The sequence below is a fragment of the Brassica napus genome, chromosome C5, assembly GCF_020379485.1.
Source record: "Brassica napus cultivar Da-Ae chromosome C5, Da-Ae, whole genome shotgun sequence".
In the NCBI taxonomy this organism is placed as follows: domain Eukaryota; kingdom Viridiplantae; phylum Streptophyta; class Magnoliopsida; order Brassicales; family Brassicaceae; genus Brassica; species Brassica napus.
The window spans coordinates 28,924,367-28,941,814 of record NC_063448.1 but is presented as its reverse complement, the minus strand read 5'-3'; the positions used below and the strand labels follow the sequence as shown (position 1 = coordinate 28,941,814).

The window sequence follows — 17,448 nt, the reverse complement described above, 5'->3', positions numbered from 1 at the left end:
TTTTAGAAATACAAATGACAAACATCGAGAAACTCCAGTTCCCGGCCCTGAAAATAACTGGCGAAAATTACGTCGGGTGGGTCACAAACGTGAAACCATATCTGGTGATGAAAAAGATAACCGAAACAATTGTAATCGGTAACAAATCACCACCCGAACATATAGCCGAAGCGATAATCTTCCTGAAGAAGCATTTAGATGAAAATCTAACGCACGACTATGCAAACGTCGAGGACCCAGCTGAACTGTGGCAAACTTTAAAAGAAAGGTTCGATAACCAGAGACAAATCAACCTCCCTCACGCTCTAGAAGAGTGGAAAAATCTGAGGTTCCAAGATTTTCAAAAGGTTGAGGATTACAATTCCGCTGTCCTGAGGATAGTTGCACTCCTGAAGTATTGTGGTAATCCTGTCTCTGAGGCAGAAATGATGAATAAAACATATATCACTTTCCACAAACAGCTTCACTTCTTGCCCGAAATTTACAGAAAATGCGGGTACACGAGATTTTCTGAACTGATGGTTGCGCTCATGTTAGCTGAAAAGAACAATGAGCTCTTGATCAAAAACCACAATTCCCGACCTACGGGAGCCAAAGCATTCCCTGAAGTGAATGCTACGGCGATAGAAAATTCGGAAAGGAGAAACCAGGCCAATCGAGGTCATGGCCGCCGTTTCAACAACAAATGTGGAAAAACTTACAATCCCAAATGGAGGGGATCTAACAAGTGGGTTAGACCCGGGCAAGTTTCCAAGGGTAAAGAAACTCAAGAGGATACCACCCAGAAGCGTGAGACAGTGTGTTACAGATGTGGTTGTAAAGGACATTGGTCCCGTACCTGTCGTACTCCTTCACATCTCTGTAAGTTATATCAAGAGTCCACGAAAGGCAAAGCTAAAGAAGTGAACCTCACTGAAAACTTTGAAGGGACATCGTACCTCGATGCCTCCGACTTCGCTAATGAGCTGGACTAGATTACTCCTGAAGAGAGCCGAAATGTTTATAATAAGACTATTGAATAGTTTTCAATATTGTCATGTATAATTATTACATTTCCTGTTTTAAACAAATAATGATGTTTTAACATCACCTTAATGTATAATTATTGTGTGTTTTCCTTATATGAATGAATTTTATGTTTCTTTTTATATTTATGACAATTTCAGAATTGGATCAGAATGCTAATGGAGCAAAATCTAAGAAACGGATTCGTGAAATATGCATACCAGATAGTGGAACGACGCACACTATTCTGAGACAAAAGAGATATTTCTCTGATATAAAACCGACAAGAATTGTCGTCAATACAATATCAGGTCCTGCAGACATGATTGAAGGAACTGGTAAAGCAAACTTTACGTTGCCAAATGGAACAAAATTTTCCATAAATAATGCTCTATATTCTCCAAGTTCTAAAAAGAATTTGTTGAGTTTCAAAGACATATATCTTCACGGATATGATACTCAGTCTGCAACTGAGGATGGAAAGAAATACATGTATGTAAGTTCTGAGAAATGTGGCAGAAAACACATATTGGAAAAGTTTCCAGAGCTTCCTTCGGAGTTACATCATACTTATATCGATGAGATCGAATCAAATCTTGTAGTAGAACGGAACCCAGAAGAGTTCACGTTATGGCATGATCGCCTTGGCCACCCAGGAACTACAATGATGCGTAAAATCATAGAAAGTTCACATGGTCATCCACTGAAAATCCAGGAGATTTCTCAAGGGAATAAAATGACATGTGTTGCATGTTCTCTAGGAAAATTGATCGTAAGGCCATCGCCAACCAAAATCGATAAAGAATCACCAAAGTTCCTTGAAAGAATTCAAGGCGATATATGTGGACCTATACACCCACCTTGTGGACCATTCCACTATTTTATGGTATTAATTGACGCATCCAGTAGATGGTCACACGTTTGTCTATTATCATCTCGAAATGTGGCATTTGCGAGATTTCTAACTCAGATAATCAAACTGCGAGCACAGTTTCCTGATTATACTATTAAAAGAGTTAGACTAGACAACGCTGGTGAATTCACATCCCAAGCATTCAATGACTATTGTATGGTAATGGGAATTGAAGTTGAACATTCGGTTGCTCATGTTCATACGCAAAATGGTTTGGCTGAATCTTTAATTAAGCGTCTGCAATTGATTGCAAGACCATTGATCATGAGATCAAAACTTCCAACCTCTGTATGGGGACATGCCATTTTGCATGCAGAAGCACTCATTCGGATCAGACCGAGTGCATACCATAAGTATTCCCCACTACAGTTAGCGTTTGGTCGAGAACCAAACATTTCCCACTTTAGAATCTTTGGTTGTGCGGTATATGTGCATGTAGCACCACCACAACGTACAAAGATGGGACCACAAAGAAGATTAGGAATATATGTTGGTTTTGATTCCCCATCAATTATAAGATACCTAGAACCACAGACTGGTGACGTCTTTACAGCACGTTTTACTGATTGTCATTTTGACGAAAATGTATTCCCAGTTCTAGGGGGAGAAAACAAAAATGTTAGAAGTGATATAAAATGGAGTGTACCATCATTGTTATATCTTGATCCTCCCACTAAAGAGTCAGAACTAGAAGTTCGACGAATTATGCATTTACAGAGTATAGCTAACCAGCTACCTGATGCATTTGTAGATACCAAGACAGTAACTAAATCTCATATACCAGCTGCAAATGCTCCTGCTCGTATCAAAATGCCAAATGAACAAGAAAAGGAGGATGACACACGAGAGCCAAAAACACGCCTGAAGCGTGGTAGACCTGTTGGTTCTAAGGATAAGAATCCTAGGAAACAGAAGAAAGCTGAAATATATGATGCACCCAAAATAGCAGAAAATATTTTGGAAGAAATAAATGATAAGGATTCTGATGAATCAGAGCATCATGAATCAGAGCATCATGAATCGAGAGATAATCATGAGATTTCTATTAATTACATCCATAATAAAAGGATATGGAATAGAAATGAACAAAATGACCTTGATGATGCTTTCTCATATATTGTGTCAAGTGAAATAAATGAAGAAATCGATGATCCAGAACCAAAATCTGTCTATGAATGTCGAAAGAGACATGATTGGGAACAATGGAAAAATGCAATACAAGCTGAACTTGATTCGCTTAATAAACGAAGAGTATTTGGATCTATTGTGGTCACACCTGCAGATGTGAGACCAGTTGGGTACAAATGGGTTTTCGTTCGAAAGCGAAATGAGAAAAATGAGATTACGAGATACAAAGCTCGTCTAGTGGCTCAAGGTTTTTCTCAAAGAACTGGAATCGATTATGAAGAAACGTATTCTCCAGTTATGGATGCCATCACATTTAGATTCCTGATGAGTCTAGCAGCTGATAAAAATCTAGAGATGCGTCTCATGTATGTTGTTACAGCTTATCTATATGGATCATTAGATACTGATATCTACATGAAAGTTCCTGATGGATTTAAAATGCCAGAAGCATTAAGTTCCAAACCTAAAGAGTTATGTGCAATAAAATTGCAAAGATCATTATATGGGTTAAAGCAATCTGGACGTATGTGGTATAATCGTCTCAGTGATCATTTAACAAAAGAAGGATATGTGAATGATCCTATATGCCCATGTGTTTTCATCAAGAAAACAATATCCGGATTTGTAATAATCGCGGTATATGTTGATGATCTTAACATTATCGGAACTCAAAAGGAAATACAAAAGGCATCAGACTATCTCAAGGGAGAATTTGAGATGAAAGATCTTGGACAGACACAGTATTGTCTTGGCCTACAAATAGAACATTCACAAAATGGTATATTTGTGCATCAATCCACATACACTAAAAGAGTGTTGAAACGATTTAACATGGATAAATCAACTCCTCTTAGCACCCCAATGGTCGTTAGATCACTTAATATTGAAAGTGATCCATTTCGACCACCTGAGGAGAAAGAAGAGATACTTGGTCCGGAAGTACCATATCTAAGTGCAATTGGAGCACTGATGTACCTTGCAAATTGTACACGGCCTGATATATCATTTGCTGTGAATCTTTTGGCAAGATTCAGCTCATCCCCAACTCGAAGACATTGGAATGGGATTAAGCATGTTTTTCGTTATCTCCAAGGGACCATTGATTTAGGCTTGTTTTATCCTAAAAGTTCAAAAGGTCAAATGGTTGGTTTTGCAGATGCAGGATATCTTTCAGATCCACACAAAGCCCGATCGCAAACAGGATACGTTTTTACGATCGGAGGCACTGCTATATCTTGGCGTTCTCAGAAACAAACGCTCGTGGCTACTTCTTCAAATCATGCTGAGATCATTGCACTCCATGAAGCAAGTAGAGAATGTGTATGGCTAAGATCAATAAGCCGACACATCTGTTCAAGCAGTGGAATTGACGAAAATATAGAACCAACTATTTTATATGAAGATAATGCAGCATGTGTTGCTCAAACAAAGGATGGATATATCAAAAGCGATAGAACGAAGCATATTCATCTGAAGTTCTTCTCATACACTCAAGAGCTCGTGAAGAAGAAAGAGATTGAAGTAAGATATGTCCAATCATGCGACAATGCAGCTGACCTCTTCACAAAATCACTTCCGACTTCGGTATTCAGAAAACATGTTCGTAACATTGGAATGCGTCATCAAAAGGATCTATGACTGCTCATTCGAGGGGGAGCTTACGTAGTTGTACTCTTTTTACCTTACTATGGTTTTTCCCATTGGGTTTTCCTAGAAAGGTTTTTAACGAGGCAACATAGACGTCAAGCGAGAGATAATAGCGACACCGGTCCCCAAGGGGGAGTGTTATAAAAGCGCCGTGTTGAAAATGGAGGAGGCGCATAAGTTTTTGACTTTATAATCAATATGGGTCCCACTATCACTATGCACGCATAGTAACTTCAACTTTTTCACTTCTATATAAATCGATCATTTCGATCGATTGTAATACACAATTCCTTCTCCTTCTAATAACAAATCTTCTCTTGTTATCAGTATTATCTTCTCCTACGGGTATAAATTTTACTCTTATTTAAATTTCTCAATATTATAAAATCATAAGTTATTTTATAACAAAATTCAAATACTTCAGGAATTAAATGATCATTTTACCCTGTTTAGAGACTGCTATTATATAGACTAGGGGTATAGCCCCCGCGCAAGCGCGGAGCCGGATAAGTTATTGATCGTTGTGTAGTTTTGTGTACGAGATTTTGTCGTTTATTTTTTTCCACTTTTGTTTTTCCGTGTTGTATATAATGGTGATGAACATAACATTTGGAAATCACACATTTTGATTAAGTTGATATAAGAATGACTGGCGAATTCATATGCATTATTTTCGTAATGATTTGATCGATCATTAGCGTTATTAGCGCTTTCATGTTCAAAAGATAAAGTTTATGAAGTTGTTTAGTATTTACTTAGGTAGTTGTTAGTATATAAAACAAATAGTGTAAGGAACAAAATATAAAATTTGAATTCAAAAAATTAAACAATTTATCGAACAATAAATTAAATTATTTTCTTATTTTACCTAAATTAAATTCAAAAATATAGAACTGTAATAAACTATTTTTTTTAAAAAAATTAATAACTCTAGAAAAATTTATAAAATTATACGGTTGCAAAATTATTTATTTTTAGAGTTTTACTCGACTTTATTAAAAATAGTTTATGGTGGACAAAAAAAATGTCACAAATAGGTAAACCAAAAAAATACACCACTGACAAATCTTGTATGAGTTAGAACCCGTCGACGTTTCATTAATAATCCAAAATAGAAATAAAATCTCCGAACAGAGAAAACATGCAAGCGAAAAAATATCCAAAGTTTATGATGGGAAACAAAGATAATAGCAGTTTTTAAAAATGCATAAAAAAGACGTTGACGGGCTGATAGGAATATAATAGATATTTCCAATCACTCACGGTAGCGCTTGCGGTTGTTCTGAGCGTCTGAATTCTCTGGAGGATCTGCTGCAGCACATTCCTCATCGACCTTGTCTCCCAAAACAGACGGGCCCGATGATGATGTCAATCCTACGTCACCTTCACTACTTGGAAGAATGTTCTCACTGTGCTCCTGAAATACATGAACGTGATGACAAGTAAAATTAGACAGCCTTGCAATGGTTCTCTATGATGGTATCTTCAGTGATGGTGGAGATAGTGAAGGTACGGTGATTGCTATTAATGGCTTCCATCAATTTGAGAGCTCTCCATGTTTTGGGCTGGATTTTGGCAAGTAGCTATGAATACATCAAACACTATGTTGCTGGCATGAGATTTGAATCGACCTAGAGAGCCTGAAACAACATAGACGGTGAGGTTCTTGAGTATATTGAGCTCCACCAAGCCAGACACACTCATTTTCAACACCTTGTTCCCTATCTCTCTTCTAATTACTGCCATGTCCCTCGATGCAGTTCACCGCAGCAGGTTTGTTAATGTCGGAGAAGAAGTTATCTGACCAATAAATTTCAAGTTTGTAAGTATCAAGATGACACTAAGCTAAAAGACATTATTTTAAAATCAAACCAATAACATACAAAAGGAACTCACCAGAGATTCCGATCACATCCATGTCAGGGGAATCATCGCTGAGGAACTCAATAACATTATGCACACCTTTGGTTACCATGTCCATCCCCATTGCACCACACCGGTGTTACAACTGAACCATACATATCCATTTTTTCCCTGCCAATGTACAGTGTACAGTTTGTAGCCTCGTAAATCTAATTGACATGCATCCACAAAATCATTATTTCATCAGCAAAAGTTTCAACCTTGAGTCGAACCACACCACAAACATAAAATTTTTTACATCTTGGTGGTACCTGTTGAAAATGACAGCTGACGTTTCGAAGTGATCTGGATTCTCCTAGGAAGGCTTAAGTTTCATAGCACGTTGGCACGACAAAAACCGGACAATAGGCGCTCTAGTTGTACCGTCCTTCAGCTCCGCCTGAGACGTACCCAGCCTTGCAGCCTCTGTTAGTCCTAGCAACCAAATAACTTTCCGTTATAGCCCATCAAAACAGAGTTTACATCATATTAGTTAATCGGACAACTTCAAAGCGATCAATCAACTTTCACGATCGACCCCCTATCGTAGCGATGAATGGTAGTGATTCACACGAACTGGGATAGAACCGTGGATCTCAAAATTCTGCCCAGAGAAACATACGCTTAAAGTATTAAAACTGATAGCTTGAATATTGATTAAACAAATATGATATATAGTATTCCATAGAAAGTCAAATTGTCAATACTTTTTCCTGGGTACTATGTTCTAGGCGGAGGGGACAACGACCGATTAAGCAACAACAACACTGGAGGCTGACATCTTCGAAGGTTGGCTAAAAGCTGCGACAGTTCAATTTAGGAGTAATTTAATAAGAGATATGAGCCTCAAGGTTTGTTTGAGGAATTATATATACTGAGACGGATCGTTTCAGAGGTGAAACGGTACCATAACTGATCGTTGGAGATATAGAGAGGTGAAGATGAAAAATTTTAGAATTTTTTTTGATAAGCTAAAAGGGTAACGCTTCGCTTTATCGGTGGAGAAAGAGTACTATAAAAATCCTAGATATATACAAAAGAGATTTAGCCCACTTATAAGTTTTATTGGGGCAGAATGTGGATTTTACTAAATAGGTTTCGATGATCAAAGTTACACGTGAGTATTGAAACATTACAGTTATGTGTGGGATCCATTATAAGAAATCCTTCATAAATATATATTAGTTTCGGTAATCAATGTACTAAGTATCCTTTAGTTTAGTGGTATAAATGTTGATGTTTATATCACAGTAACCCGGGTTCGAGCCACAGACTTGACAATTTTCACACTTTTTAAAAATGGGGTCCACTTTCCTGCTGACGTATCGCATGAGGGCTCATTATAATGTAGATTTTTCTACGATTATTTCTCACTTCATTTACGCATATGTTAATGACCCAGTTGTTGTAATCAAAACTTATTGTGCGTTCCCTACAGATATATTTGGTTTACATTGACTTCGAGTCTTCCAAATCTCTCTATGATTTTCCATAATGATAATTTTATGATTTTTATAACTTACACAAAATTTTATATATACAACTGTGAAAAATAATTGCAAACATACAGCATTTGATTAGTAATAATATTTTTTTTTGATTAACCAAGGGTTTCCGGCGGGTTTTAGTAATAATTTGCAATCGTTTCATGTGAAAAATATAAATTAGGGATTTTACCTATCATGAACATTGATAAATCAGAAATTGTGGAAGAATTTTGACCCAAAAAAAAAATTGTGGAAGAAACACTAATTTCGTTTCAAATTCTGAAAAACTGTTATGTCGACATATTTTCTCAAAAAAAAAACTGTTATGTCGACATATATGAGACTTCTATTTTTTAGGTCTTGTGTGCGATTATTTCTTAGTTCAATTAAACATTCAATTATAGCCCAGTTGTTATAATTACATTAATTGGATATTTCTTACAGAAATAGTTTGTTTACGTTTACTTCGAATCCTCAAAATTCTATGAGTATTCTATGCTTTTCCAGGTTTTCATTATGAGAAATTGTATGATATTTTTATAACTTATCACAAAACATATAGTTCTAGAAAAAATACTTGAAAATGACTTAGTGAAACACTTAGCCCACTCGCATATCGGTAAAACTTGTTTCTTGTTATTTTTCACCTTGGTTGACTAATTTAAAAATTTTGCATGGCGGATATATTTTAGAGATGCGAATTTTGTAGGCAAAGCTTTTCAATAATATTTTTATTATATAAATAAACTAATAACACATTTTCTCAACTCCTTTTCAAGTTTTTTTTTCAACTATATGTTTTGAGATAAGTTATAAAAATATCATAAAATTCCTGATAATGAAAACCTGGAAAAGCATAGTATTACCCATAGAATTTTGAGGATCGGAAGTAAACGTAAACCTAATATTTCTTGTAGAAATATCCAATTAATGTAATTATAACAACTAGTGGCATAGCCCCCGCGCAAGCGCGGACCAGGTTCGGAGTTGATGCATTTGGTAGTTTTGTGGACCGATGTTGTCGAGTTTATTTTTTGAAATGTTTTGTATTTTCGTGTTGTCTATAATGGTGATGAATGAAACATCGTAATGAACACACCGACACTTTGATTCGGTTGATATAAGAATGGCTTAAAATTCATATGGTTTGAGTTTTTCAAAAAAAAAAAAAATTTAAGTTTTTATTGCCCAATAGCTTCATTAACGCTATCAACTTCATGAGATTAGGTTTATGGGCCGACATGTGTTTACGTAGGTGGTTGTAAATTTATATTTTTTAAAAAATCAAAGGGAAAAGATATTTAAATTGTTTCATTTAAATTAAAGATTTATTCGAGCAATAAATATAATTTACACTTATTTTTTCCATAATTAATAGGGGTGAGCACTTCGGTTATTTTATTGGTTCAATTTGGATTCGTTTCGGTTTGGCTAAATCGGTTCTAGAATTTTTAAGTAAACCATGATTAGTTTAGTTTGGATCGGTTTCGGTTCGATTTATATTCGATTCGATTTGTATTCAGATTGGTTTGTGTTTCAGTTCAGTTCAATCGAGTTCCCTTATTTAGTTATTTTAAAAGGAAATCTTATATATTAAAACAGAAGTCACAATATTGATTCATGTGTGATTTAAAAAAAAATAGAACTAAGAGCATCTTTTTTTTTTTTTTTTTGATTAACCTGGGGTATCCCAGGCCCATGGAGAGGCCCAGACTAATCCCCAAGGGGAGATGCAGCCCATGGATAGACCTTCTCTTCGGGTATTCAAATGGGCCCTAAAGCATAGGCCCATATCCGTGTTAGGTGACCAGGATAATTGTGACTTAGTTTCGCGCAGCAGGTGGATCGAACCTGAAACGTGTTGGCGTCTCAGTCCCGTCTCCTTACCACTCGACCACAATCACCCGGTCAACTAAGAGCATCTTTATCGCTCACTTTTGAGCGTCTGTAAAGAGGGGGGGGGGGACCACGTTTCAGAAAAAACCGTATGCTAAGTGTGGAAAATAAGAGACGTGTGCTGTGTGCTTTTTGCACTGTTCGCGGGCCCCACCGACACGTGGCGGCCCGCGATTTGTGCGCTTTTTAATTTTTTTTTTAATCAGAAAAAAAAAGAAAAAAGAAAAGAAAATAAGAAACCTTAGGGATAAAGATGCCCTAATGGACCTACTCCTAGAAAGTCATGTTACATTTAATCTCTAATCTTATCATTTAAATTTTGGGTCTAACAGAAATTTTTATTGGGCTATCAATAATTGAATTTAAACAATAGATGATCCACTGAATTTATAGATAGTATAAATTAAATATATATAATTTAATGTTGTAATATTGTACCTCCATATGTTAAATATTTAAATATTTGTCGATGTTAACTTTTAAAATTATAAAGATTTTTTTTAAATAACAAAAATCATATTATCTAACAATGATTAATCTTTACTACCTTAAACCAATGAAAACAAATTTTAAACTATATAGTTTATTTTAAAAATTAAACAAAAACTAAATGTTTAATTATTTACTCGATAATATAAATCTATGAAGCGAAAAGTTTAATTTTTTAAAAACTTTCTAAAGTTGTGAAATGTTACAATATTTTTGAATATGACAATAAAACAATATTTTACTAATTTTTATATATATAATTACGATTTTAATAATGAAATAATAATCCAAAAATATATATATAGAAGAAGATACAAATACATGTGAAATTTTGAATAAATTTATTCAATGAAAAAATATACCGTAAACTTATTATGTTTTAAAAATTGATAGACACATATATATTATAATATATACCAATTTAGAATTGAAAACAAAATATTTATATAAAAATAAATGAAAACAAAAACCCGCGCGGTTGCGCGGATCGAGATCTAGTTATGTTTAACATAAACGCATGGTCATGAAATCATCGCGCTGGTGACTATGAAAAAATAAAACATATAAAGTAATTCCAATATAAAACTGAAACAAAAACTTTTAAAAAAACTCAAAATTTATAATGCCTCTTAAAAATTAACTATACAAAAAAAATCTATATAATTATAGATGTCACAACTTCGTGGATTTACGGATAAAAGTTTTCGTGTATGCTGATCAGAACGCTTCTCAGATGTTGGACCGGAAACAGGCACCTTCAAAAGTGTTTCCTTAGTATGTGGCACTGGGTGACCGCTGGCAGTAACTTTACGTCTATACGTACTCATCTGTCCAATTTAGAACCAGCAAGAATGATAAAGATAACATGGCAGAGATAACATACATACATCCAGTAACAACTCAAAATGTAGCAACAACAACCTCTTGTTGAGCAGTGTAGGAGATGGATTACATCCCTCCACAAGGCCCATCAAATAACAGGCCGCAGCCCGTCAATTTCGACTGAGTTTAGTCGGCTTAGCGGCTAAAGACGTCGGCTCGACTCTAGAGTACTTTAAGCCAGTCGGCTAAGATGATCAGTTGTACTCGGCTTGGACGAAATAACACCAAGGCCCGCATACTCGGCCTTTGGTGACAGGGCCCAAAGGATAAGTGCGATTAGGGCATCACGAACAGAGGCACTATAAGAGGGGAGGAGGAGGCAACGAGCCAAAGGACTTTTGGACAACCTACACACTAAGCGGCTAGATCTAGGGTTTCTAAACGATCATTCTGATCTTGTTGCTTAGACCTCAAATCTTGTCTCCTTATTTCCCATCAATCTTGTAACCCTTTGTCGGATTCTAATAAAAACGTCTTTAGTCACCCATCTTGAAGTTCATCATTCCGATCAACTGAATCCCGTACGAACAATTGGCGCCCACCGTGGGGCGACTAAAGTAACGTTCTAGATCTACATGGCTCAAGACGACGCCGCCTTCGGCGCTCCGGGCGAGGAACCGACCCCTACTCCTGCAGCCGCGCCACCCATTACCTCAGATTTCATGAGCTCCGTCATGGCTCGACTCGCTCGCCAAGACGAAGTCCAAAAGACAACCAACGACCAACTCGCTGCGTTGGTCGCGGCGCTCACAGCTCCTGACGGACAGACGAGCCGTTCCCAGCAGATACGACGCCGCCTCTTCAACACAAACCCTACGGCCACCGGAGCCGACCATGTCTCCGACGACTCGGAGCCCAACGAAGCCCTTCTCGCAGATGCTCTCCCAGCAGGTCCAGATCTCACTACAATACGCGAGCTCGCTGAGCTCAAACTCAGCCTTCAACAAATGGGCGAAAAGATCCACCAAGTAACCAGCGCAGCTCCCCAAATAGAGAGTGTACTCGCCGCAACCTCACGTACTCCTTTTACTCGCGCGCTGACTAGCGTGCAACTCGGGAAGATAGAGAAGCTGCGCCTACCCGAGTATAAGCCCGGCGGAGACCCAGTGGAGCATATGACAGCTTTTAACATCGCGATGGCGCGAGCTCGACTCCCTAACGACGAAAGGGACGCAGGTTACTGCCAGATGTTCGTTGAGACTCTTCACGAGCAAGCCCTGACTTGGTTCTCCCAGTTGGAGGAGAACTCGATCGGATGTTTCCGCGACTTATCAGCAGCTTTTCTCAAGACTTACATTATGTTCACCAAGCGCAGCGCCACTGCCTCTAGCTTGTGGAACCTCAACCAAACTAAAGACCAGAGTCTTCGCGACTACATGGAGAAGTTCAAAGCCGTAGTCTCCAGGATTGACATTCCAGACGGTATTGCCATTGACGCCTTGCGAAACACTTTGTGGGTTCGTTCTAAATTCCGGGAGGATTTATACCAAAATCCAACTACGTCGCTTCAGGACGCTATCGCGCGATCCGACAACTTCATCCGAATGGAAGAAGATACCAACGCCATTCTCAGCAAGATGAACGCACCCAAAGCGCCAGCGGCTAAAAACGCCAACACGCGACAAGAGCCGCGCCAGCACGCTCCAAACGACAAAAACGGCCGCAAAGACGGATACATGTATGTCGTCAACGAGAATAACGAACCGATCTCTACTCTCGTGGTTCGCGGAGAGGGGTGGAACAAGTGGGTAAGAGAACTCGAAACATCCGACAAACAAGTCGACACTGTTTGCACCACCCAACCTACGGCGGGAGCCGGATCAGCAGCGGGGCCTTCCAGGACCATCGATCTCACCAAGCACTGCAAATATCACGACGTCAAGGGACACGATACAACGGAATGCAAATCTCTCTACGCACATTATCTCTCTTCTCTCGCGAGCGGCGGGTTTAAGTTCGAGCCCTTGAAAACTAAACCAAAGAACGGTAAAAGCTGGAGCAAGAATAAGGAAAGAAGAGCCCAACGCAAAGCCACAGGAAAAGGACAGCAAAACGATGCTTCGCGACGAGATGACGAGGAACAAGCCCCGAAGGATAACGGCGAGGGAGATTCCTCAGCCGACGAAGAGCACCCGGCTAACCGCAGACGCATCGAGGTGATACTCTCTCAGCAATCCTTGTCGTCCGATGAAGAGAACGACGATGCTCTTGTATTCGGAGATCTGAGAGACGTCCTTAAACGGAAGTTCGAATCAGAAAACGAAAGCACTTCCAAGCACAGAGATCTCCGAACAATGCTGGATGCACGGAAGTCTCGACGCATCTCGGCAAGCGACGCTAACGACAACGAAAGACCAGTTAGCGATCTCCGAGATAAACTCAATTCCGGCGCATGCGATCTTCGCGTAAAGCTCAACCGTTCAAAACCAACAGACTTACGACGACAGTTGGAGCGAGTTAAAGGTCAGTCTCAATCTTCACCACCCGAGACCAGCATATCCAAAGACCTCCGCGCCCTACTGGACTCTAAGCGAGTACAAGCGGGGCAGTCTTTGAACGTTATCATGGGAGGCTCCCCCCCTAACGGGGACTCAGTCCGTTCCGTGAAAGATTATCGTCGACAAGTCGCGACGTCCCAGAAATGGCCGACTAAACCGACAAGTCATCCTCCGATAACCTTCTCACCAGATGACGCTGTGGGTGTCCACACGCCCCATAATGATCCACTCCTCGTCGTCCTTGGAATTGGAGAGTACGATGTCACCAAAATCCTTATCGACACCGGAAGTTCCGTCGATCTCATCTTCCGAGAAACCCTGCAGAAGATGGGAGTCGACCTCGATGACATAAAAGCGTCCTCCAGAACGTTAACCGGATTCAACGGGTCTTCAGAAACTATCTTGGGAACGATCCGCCTCCCGGTGCGTGCATGCGGCGTTACTCGAACAGTCAAGTTTGCCGTCGTAAGCACGAAAGCTCCGTATCACGCTATACTCGGTACCCCTTGGTTACACTCAATGCAAGCCATTCCTTCCACTTACCACCAGTGCGTCAAGTTCCCTGGCACGGACGGAAAGATTAAAACGTTGCGCGGGGACCAGAGAGCCGCCAGAGATCTCCTAGTCGCCACAGTCAAACTTCAGCGGTCGTCATTATCCGTAAACTCAGTATCTACTCCAACCTCAAAAGTCTGCTCTCAAGAAAGCGAAGTCCTAGAGTTACCTATTGACGACGTCGACCAGAGTCGAATTGTGAGGGTTGGCGCGTACCTTTCTGAGGAAATGCAGCAGTCAATTCTGGATTTTCTCAGAAAGAACATTTCCACGTTCGCATGGTCTATGGCAGACATGAAAGGCATTGATCCGACTATAACGACTCATGAACTAAATGTCGATCCAACTTTCAAGCCCATCCGCCAGAAGAGACGCAAACTCGGTCCCGATAGGTCTAAGGCTGTAAATGAAGAAGTCGACCGGTTACTCGGTGCAGGTTCGATTGCCGAAGTCCGCTACCCCGAATGGTTGGCGAACCCAGTAGTCGTCAAAAAGAAAAATGGCAAGTGGCGCGTCTGCGTCGACTTTACCGACTTAAATAAAGCCTGCCCAAAGGACAGCTACCCTCTTCCCAACATCGACCGTTTAGTCGAGTCTACGGCTGGAAACGAGATGCTAACCTTTATGGACGCTTTCTCTGGATACAACCAAATAATGATGCACCCGGACGATCGCGAGAAGACAGCCTTCATCACAGATAGGGGAACCTACTGCTATAAGGTCATGCCGTTCGGCTTAAAGAACGCTGGAGCAACCTACCAACGGCTCGTAAACAAGATGTTCGCAGATAAATTGGGTATCACCATGGAAGTATACATCGACGACATGCTGGTTAAGTCTCTCCACGCCACTGATCACCTCAGTCACCTGCAAGAATGCTTCGAAACTCTCAACAAGTACGGCATGAAGCTGAACCCGGCAAAGTGCACGTTCGGAGTCTCCTCTGGCGAGTTCCTCGGCTACATTGTCACGCAGCGAGGAATTGAGGCGAACCCGAAACAGATATCCGCGGTCCTGAACCTCCCGAGTCCAAAAAACAGTAGAGAAGTACAACGACTCACGGGGAGAATAGCCGCTCTAAACCGGTTCATTGCCAGATCCACTGACAAGTGCTTGCCTTTCTACGATCTCCTGAGAGGAAACAAGAAGTTCATTTGGGACGAGAAGTGCGAGGAGGCATTTACTCAACTCAAGCAATACCTGACAACACCTCCTGTACTCGCTAAGCCGGACGTCGGTGACGTCCTGTCTCTCTATGTCGCAGTATCACAAGCTGCCGTCAGCAGCGTCCTGATAAAGGAAGACCGCGGCGAGCAAAAGCCCATCTTCTATACGAGCCGGCGCATGACCGGGCCAGAAACGCGATACCCGACTCTGGAGAAGATGGCCTTAGCAGTCGTCGAAGCAGCGAGAAAGCTTCGACCCTATTTCCAATCGCATTCGGTAGAAGTGTTGACTGATCAGCCTCTCCGAACGATACTCCAAAACACCAACAGGTCTGGAAGACTCACAAAGTGGGCCATTGAACTTGGCGAGCTCGATATCATCTACAAGAACCGCACTGCAGCAAAGTCACAGGTTCTTGCGGACTTCTTGGTCGAACTGGCCCCAGAGTTGGAACAAGATCTCGCACTCCCAAGTTTGAACTGGACGCTGCACGTCGATGGATCGTCGACCAACAAAGGAGCAGGCGCCGGAGTCCAATTACAGTCTCCGACCGGAGAGCTAATCAGACAGTCTTTTAGCTTTGGCTTTCCCGCTTCAAACAACGAGGCAGAATACGAATCTTTGATCGCCGGACTCCGCTTAGCAAAAGCCGTAAAAGCTAAACGACTAAGCGCCTATTGCGACTCCCAGTTAGTCGCCAATCAGTTCAGTGGCGACTACGATGCCCGCAACGATCGAATGGACGCCTATCTCAAAATAGTGCAAAGCCTAGCAGCAGAGTTTGAGTCCTTCGAACTCATCAAAGTTCCCAGAGGCGAAAACATCTGCGCCGACGCCCTCGCAGCCCTTGGTAGCAAGCTTCATGACCAAGTTAAACGAACAATCCCGATACATCGTATCGAGAAACCAAGCATCGATATTCTGACCGACAAAACCCTCATCGCCCAGGTTGTCGAGCCCATTGCTCCAGACGACGACGGATTTGGCCCAGATTGGAGAACTGAGTTCATCGACTACCTCTCGAAGGGGGAACTCCCAGCAGAAAAATGGGCAGCCCGCCGGCTAAAAACCCGCAGCGCCCATTACGTCGTTCTCGACGATGAACTGCACAGATGGACGGCGAGTAAAGTCCTCCTCAAATGCATCCATGGCGATGAGACAGCAAGGGTTATGGCAGAGACGCATGAAGGCGCTGGCGGAAATCATTCGGGCGGACGCGCGCTAGCAATCAAAGTAAGGAGCTTAGGGTTCTTTTGGCCGACAATGAACGCTGATTGCGAGTCATACGCGAGAAGCTGCGACAAGTGCCAACGACACGCCCCCAGCATCCATTGCCCAACCGAGATGTTGCGCACAACCACCGCCCCTTACCCGTTCATGCGATGGGCGATGGATATCATAGGACCGCTTCCTTGTTCCCGCCAAAGACGCTTCATCCTGGTCCTCACCGACTACTTCACTAAATGGATCGAAGCTGAAGCATACGCTCAAGTCACAGACAAAGAAGTCCGCGGTTTCGTCTGGAAAAACATTATTTGCCGCCATGGTCTACCTTATGAAATTGTCACCGACAACGGATCGCAGTTCATGTCAGGTAATTTCAAGGAGTTCTGTAGCAAGTGGAACATTCGATTAAGCCCCTCCACCCCTCGCTACCCGCAAGGTAACGGACAGGCAGAATCCTCAAACAAACTCATCATCGATGGCATTAAGAAGCGTCTGGACCTGAAAAAGGGTCACTGGGCCGACGAACTCGACGGAGTCCTATGGAGCCACCGCACAACCCCGCGAGGATCGACTAAAGCGACACCTTTCTCCCTCGCCTACGGAGTCGAAGCAATGGCTCCTGCTGAAGTTAACGTTTCAAGCCTTCGACGTT

The 17,448-nt window shown here is 41.1% G+C and overlaps 1 protein-coding gene across 1 annotated transcript; it reads right to left on the bottom strand.

The window, feature by feature from the left end:
• Positions 1–4,192: 4,192 nt before the first annotated feature.
• Positions 4,193–7,868, bottom strand: LOC106419646 (3-hydroxy-3-methylglutaryl-coenzyme A reductase 1). The gene is given in 3 exon segments (XM_048759481.1): positions 4,193–6,434; positions 6,436–6,493; positions 6,590–7,868. Coding segments are annotated over 3 exon segments (366 nt in total). The 5' UTR covers positions 6,681–7,868; the 3' UTR covers positions 4,193–6,217.
• Positions 7,869–17,448: the final 9,580 nt, after the last annotated feature.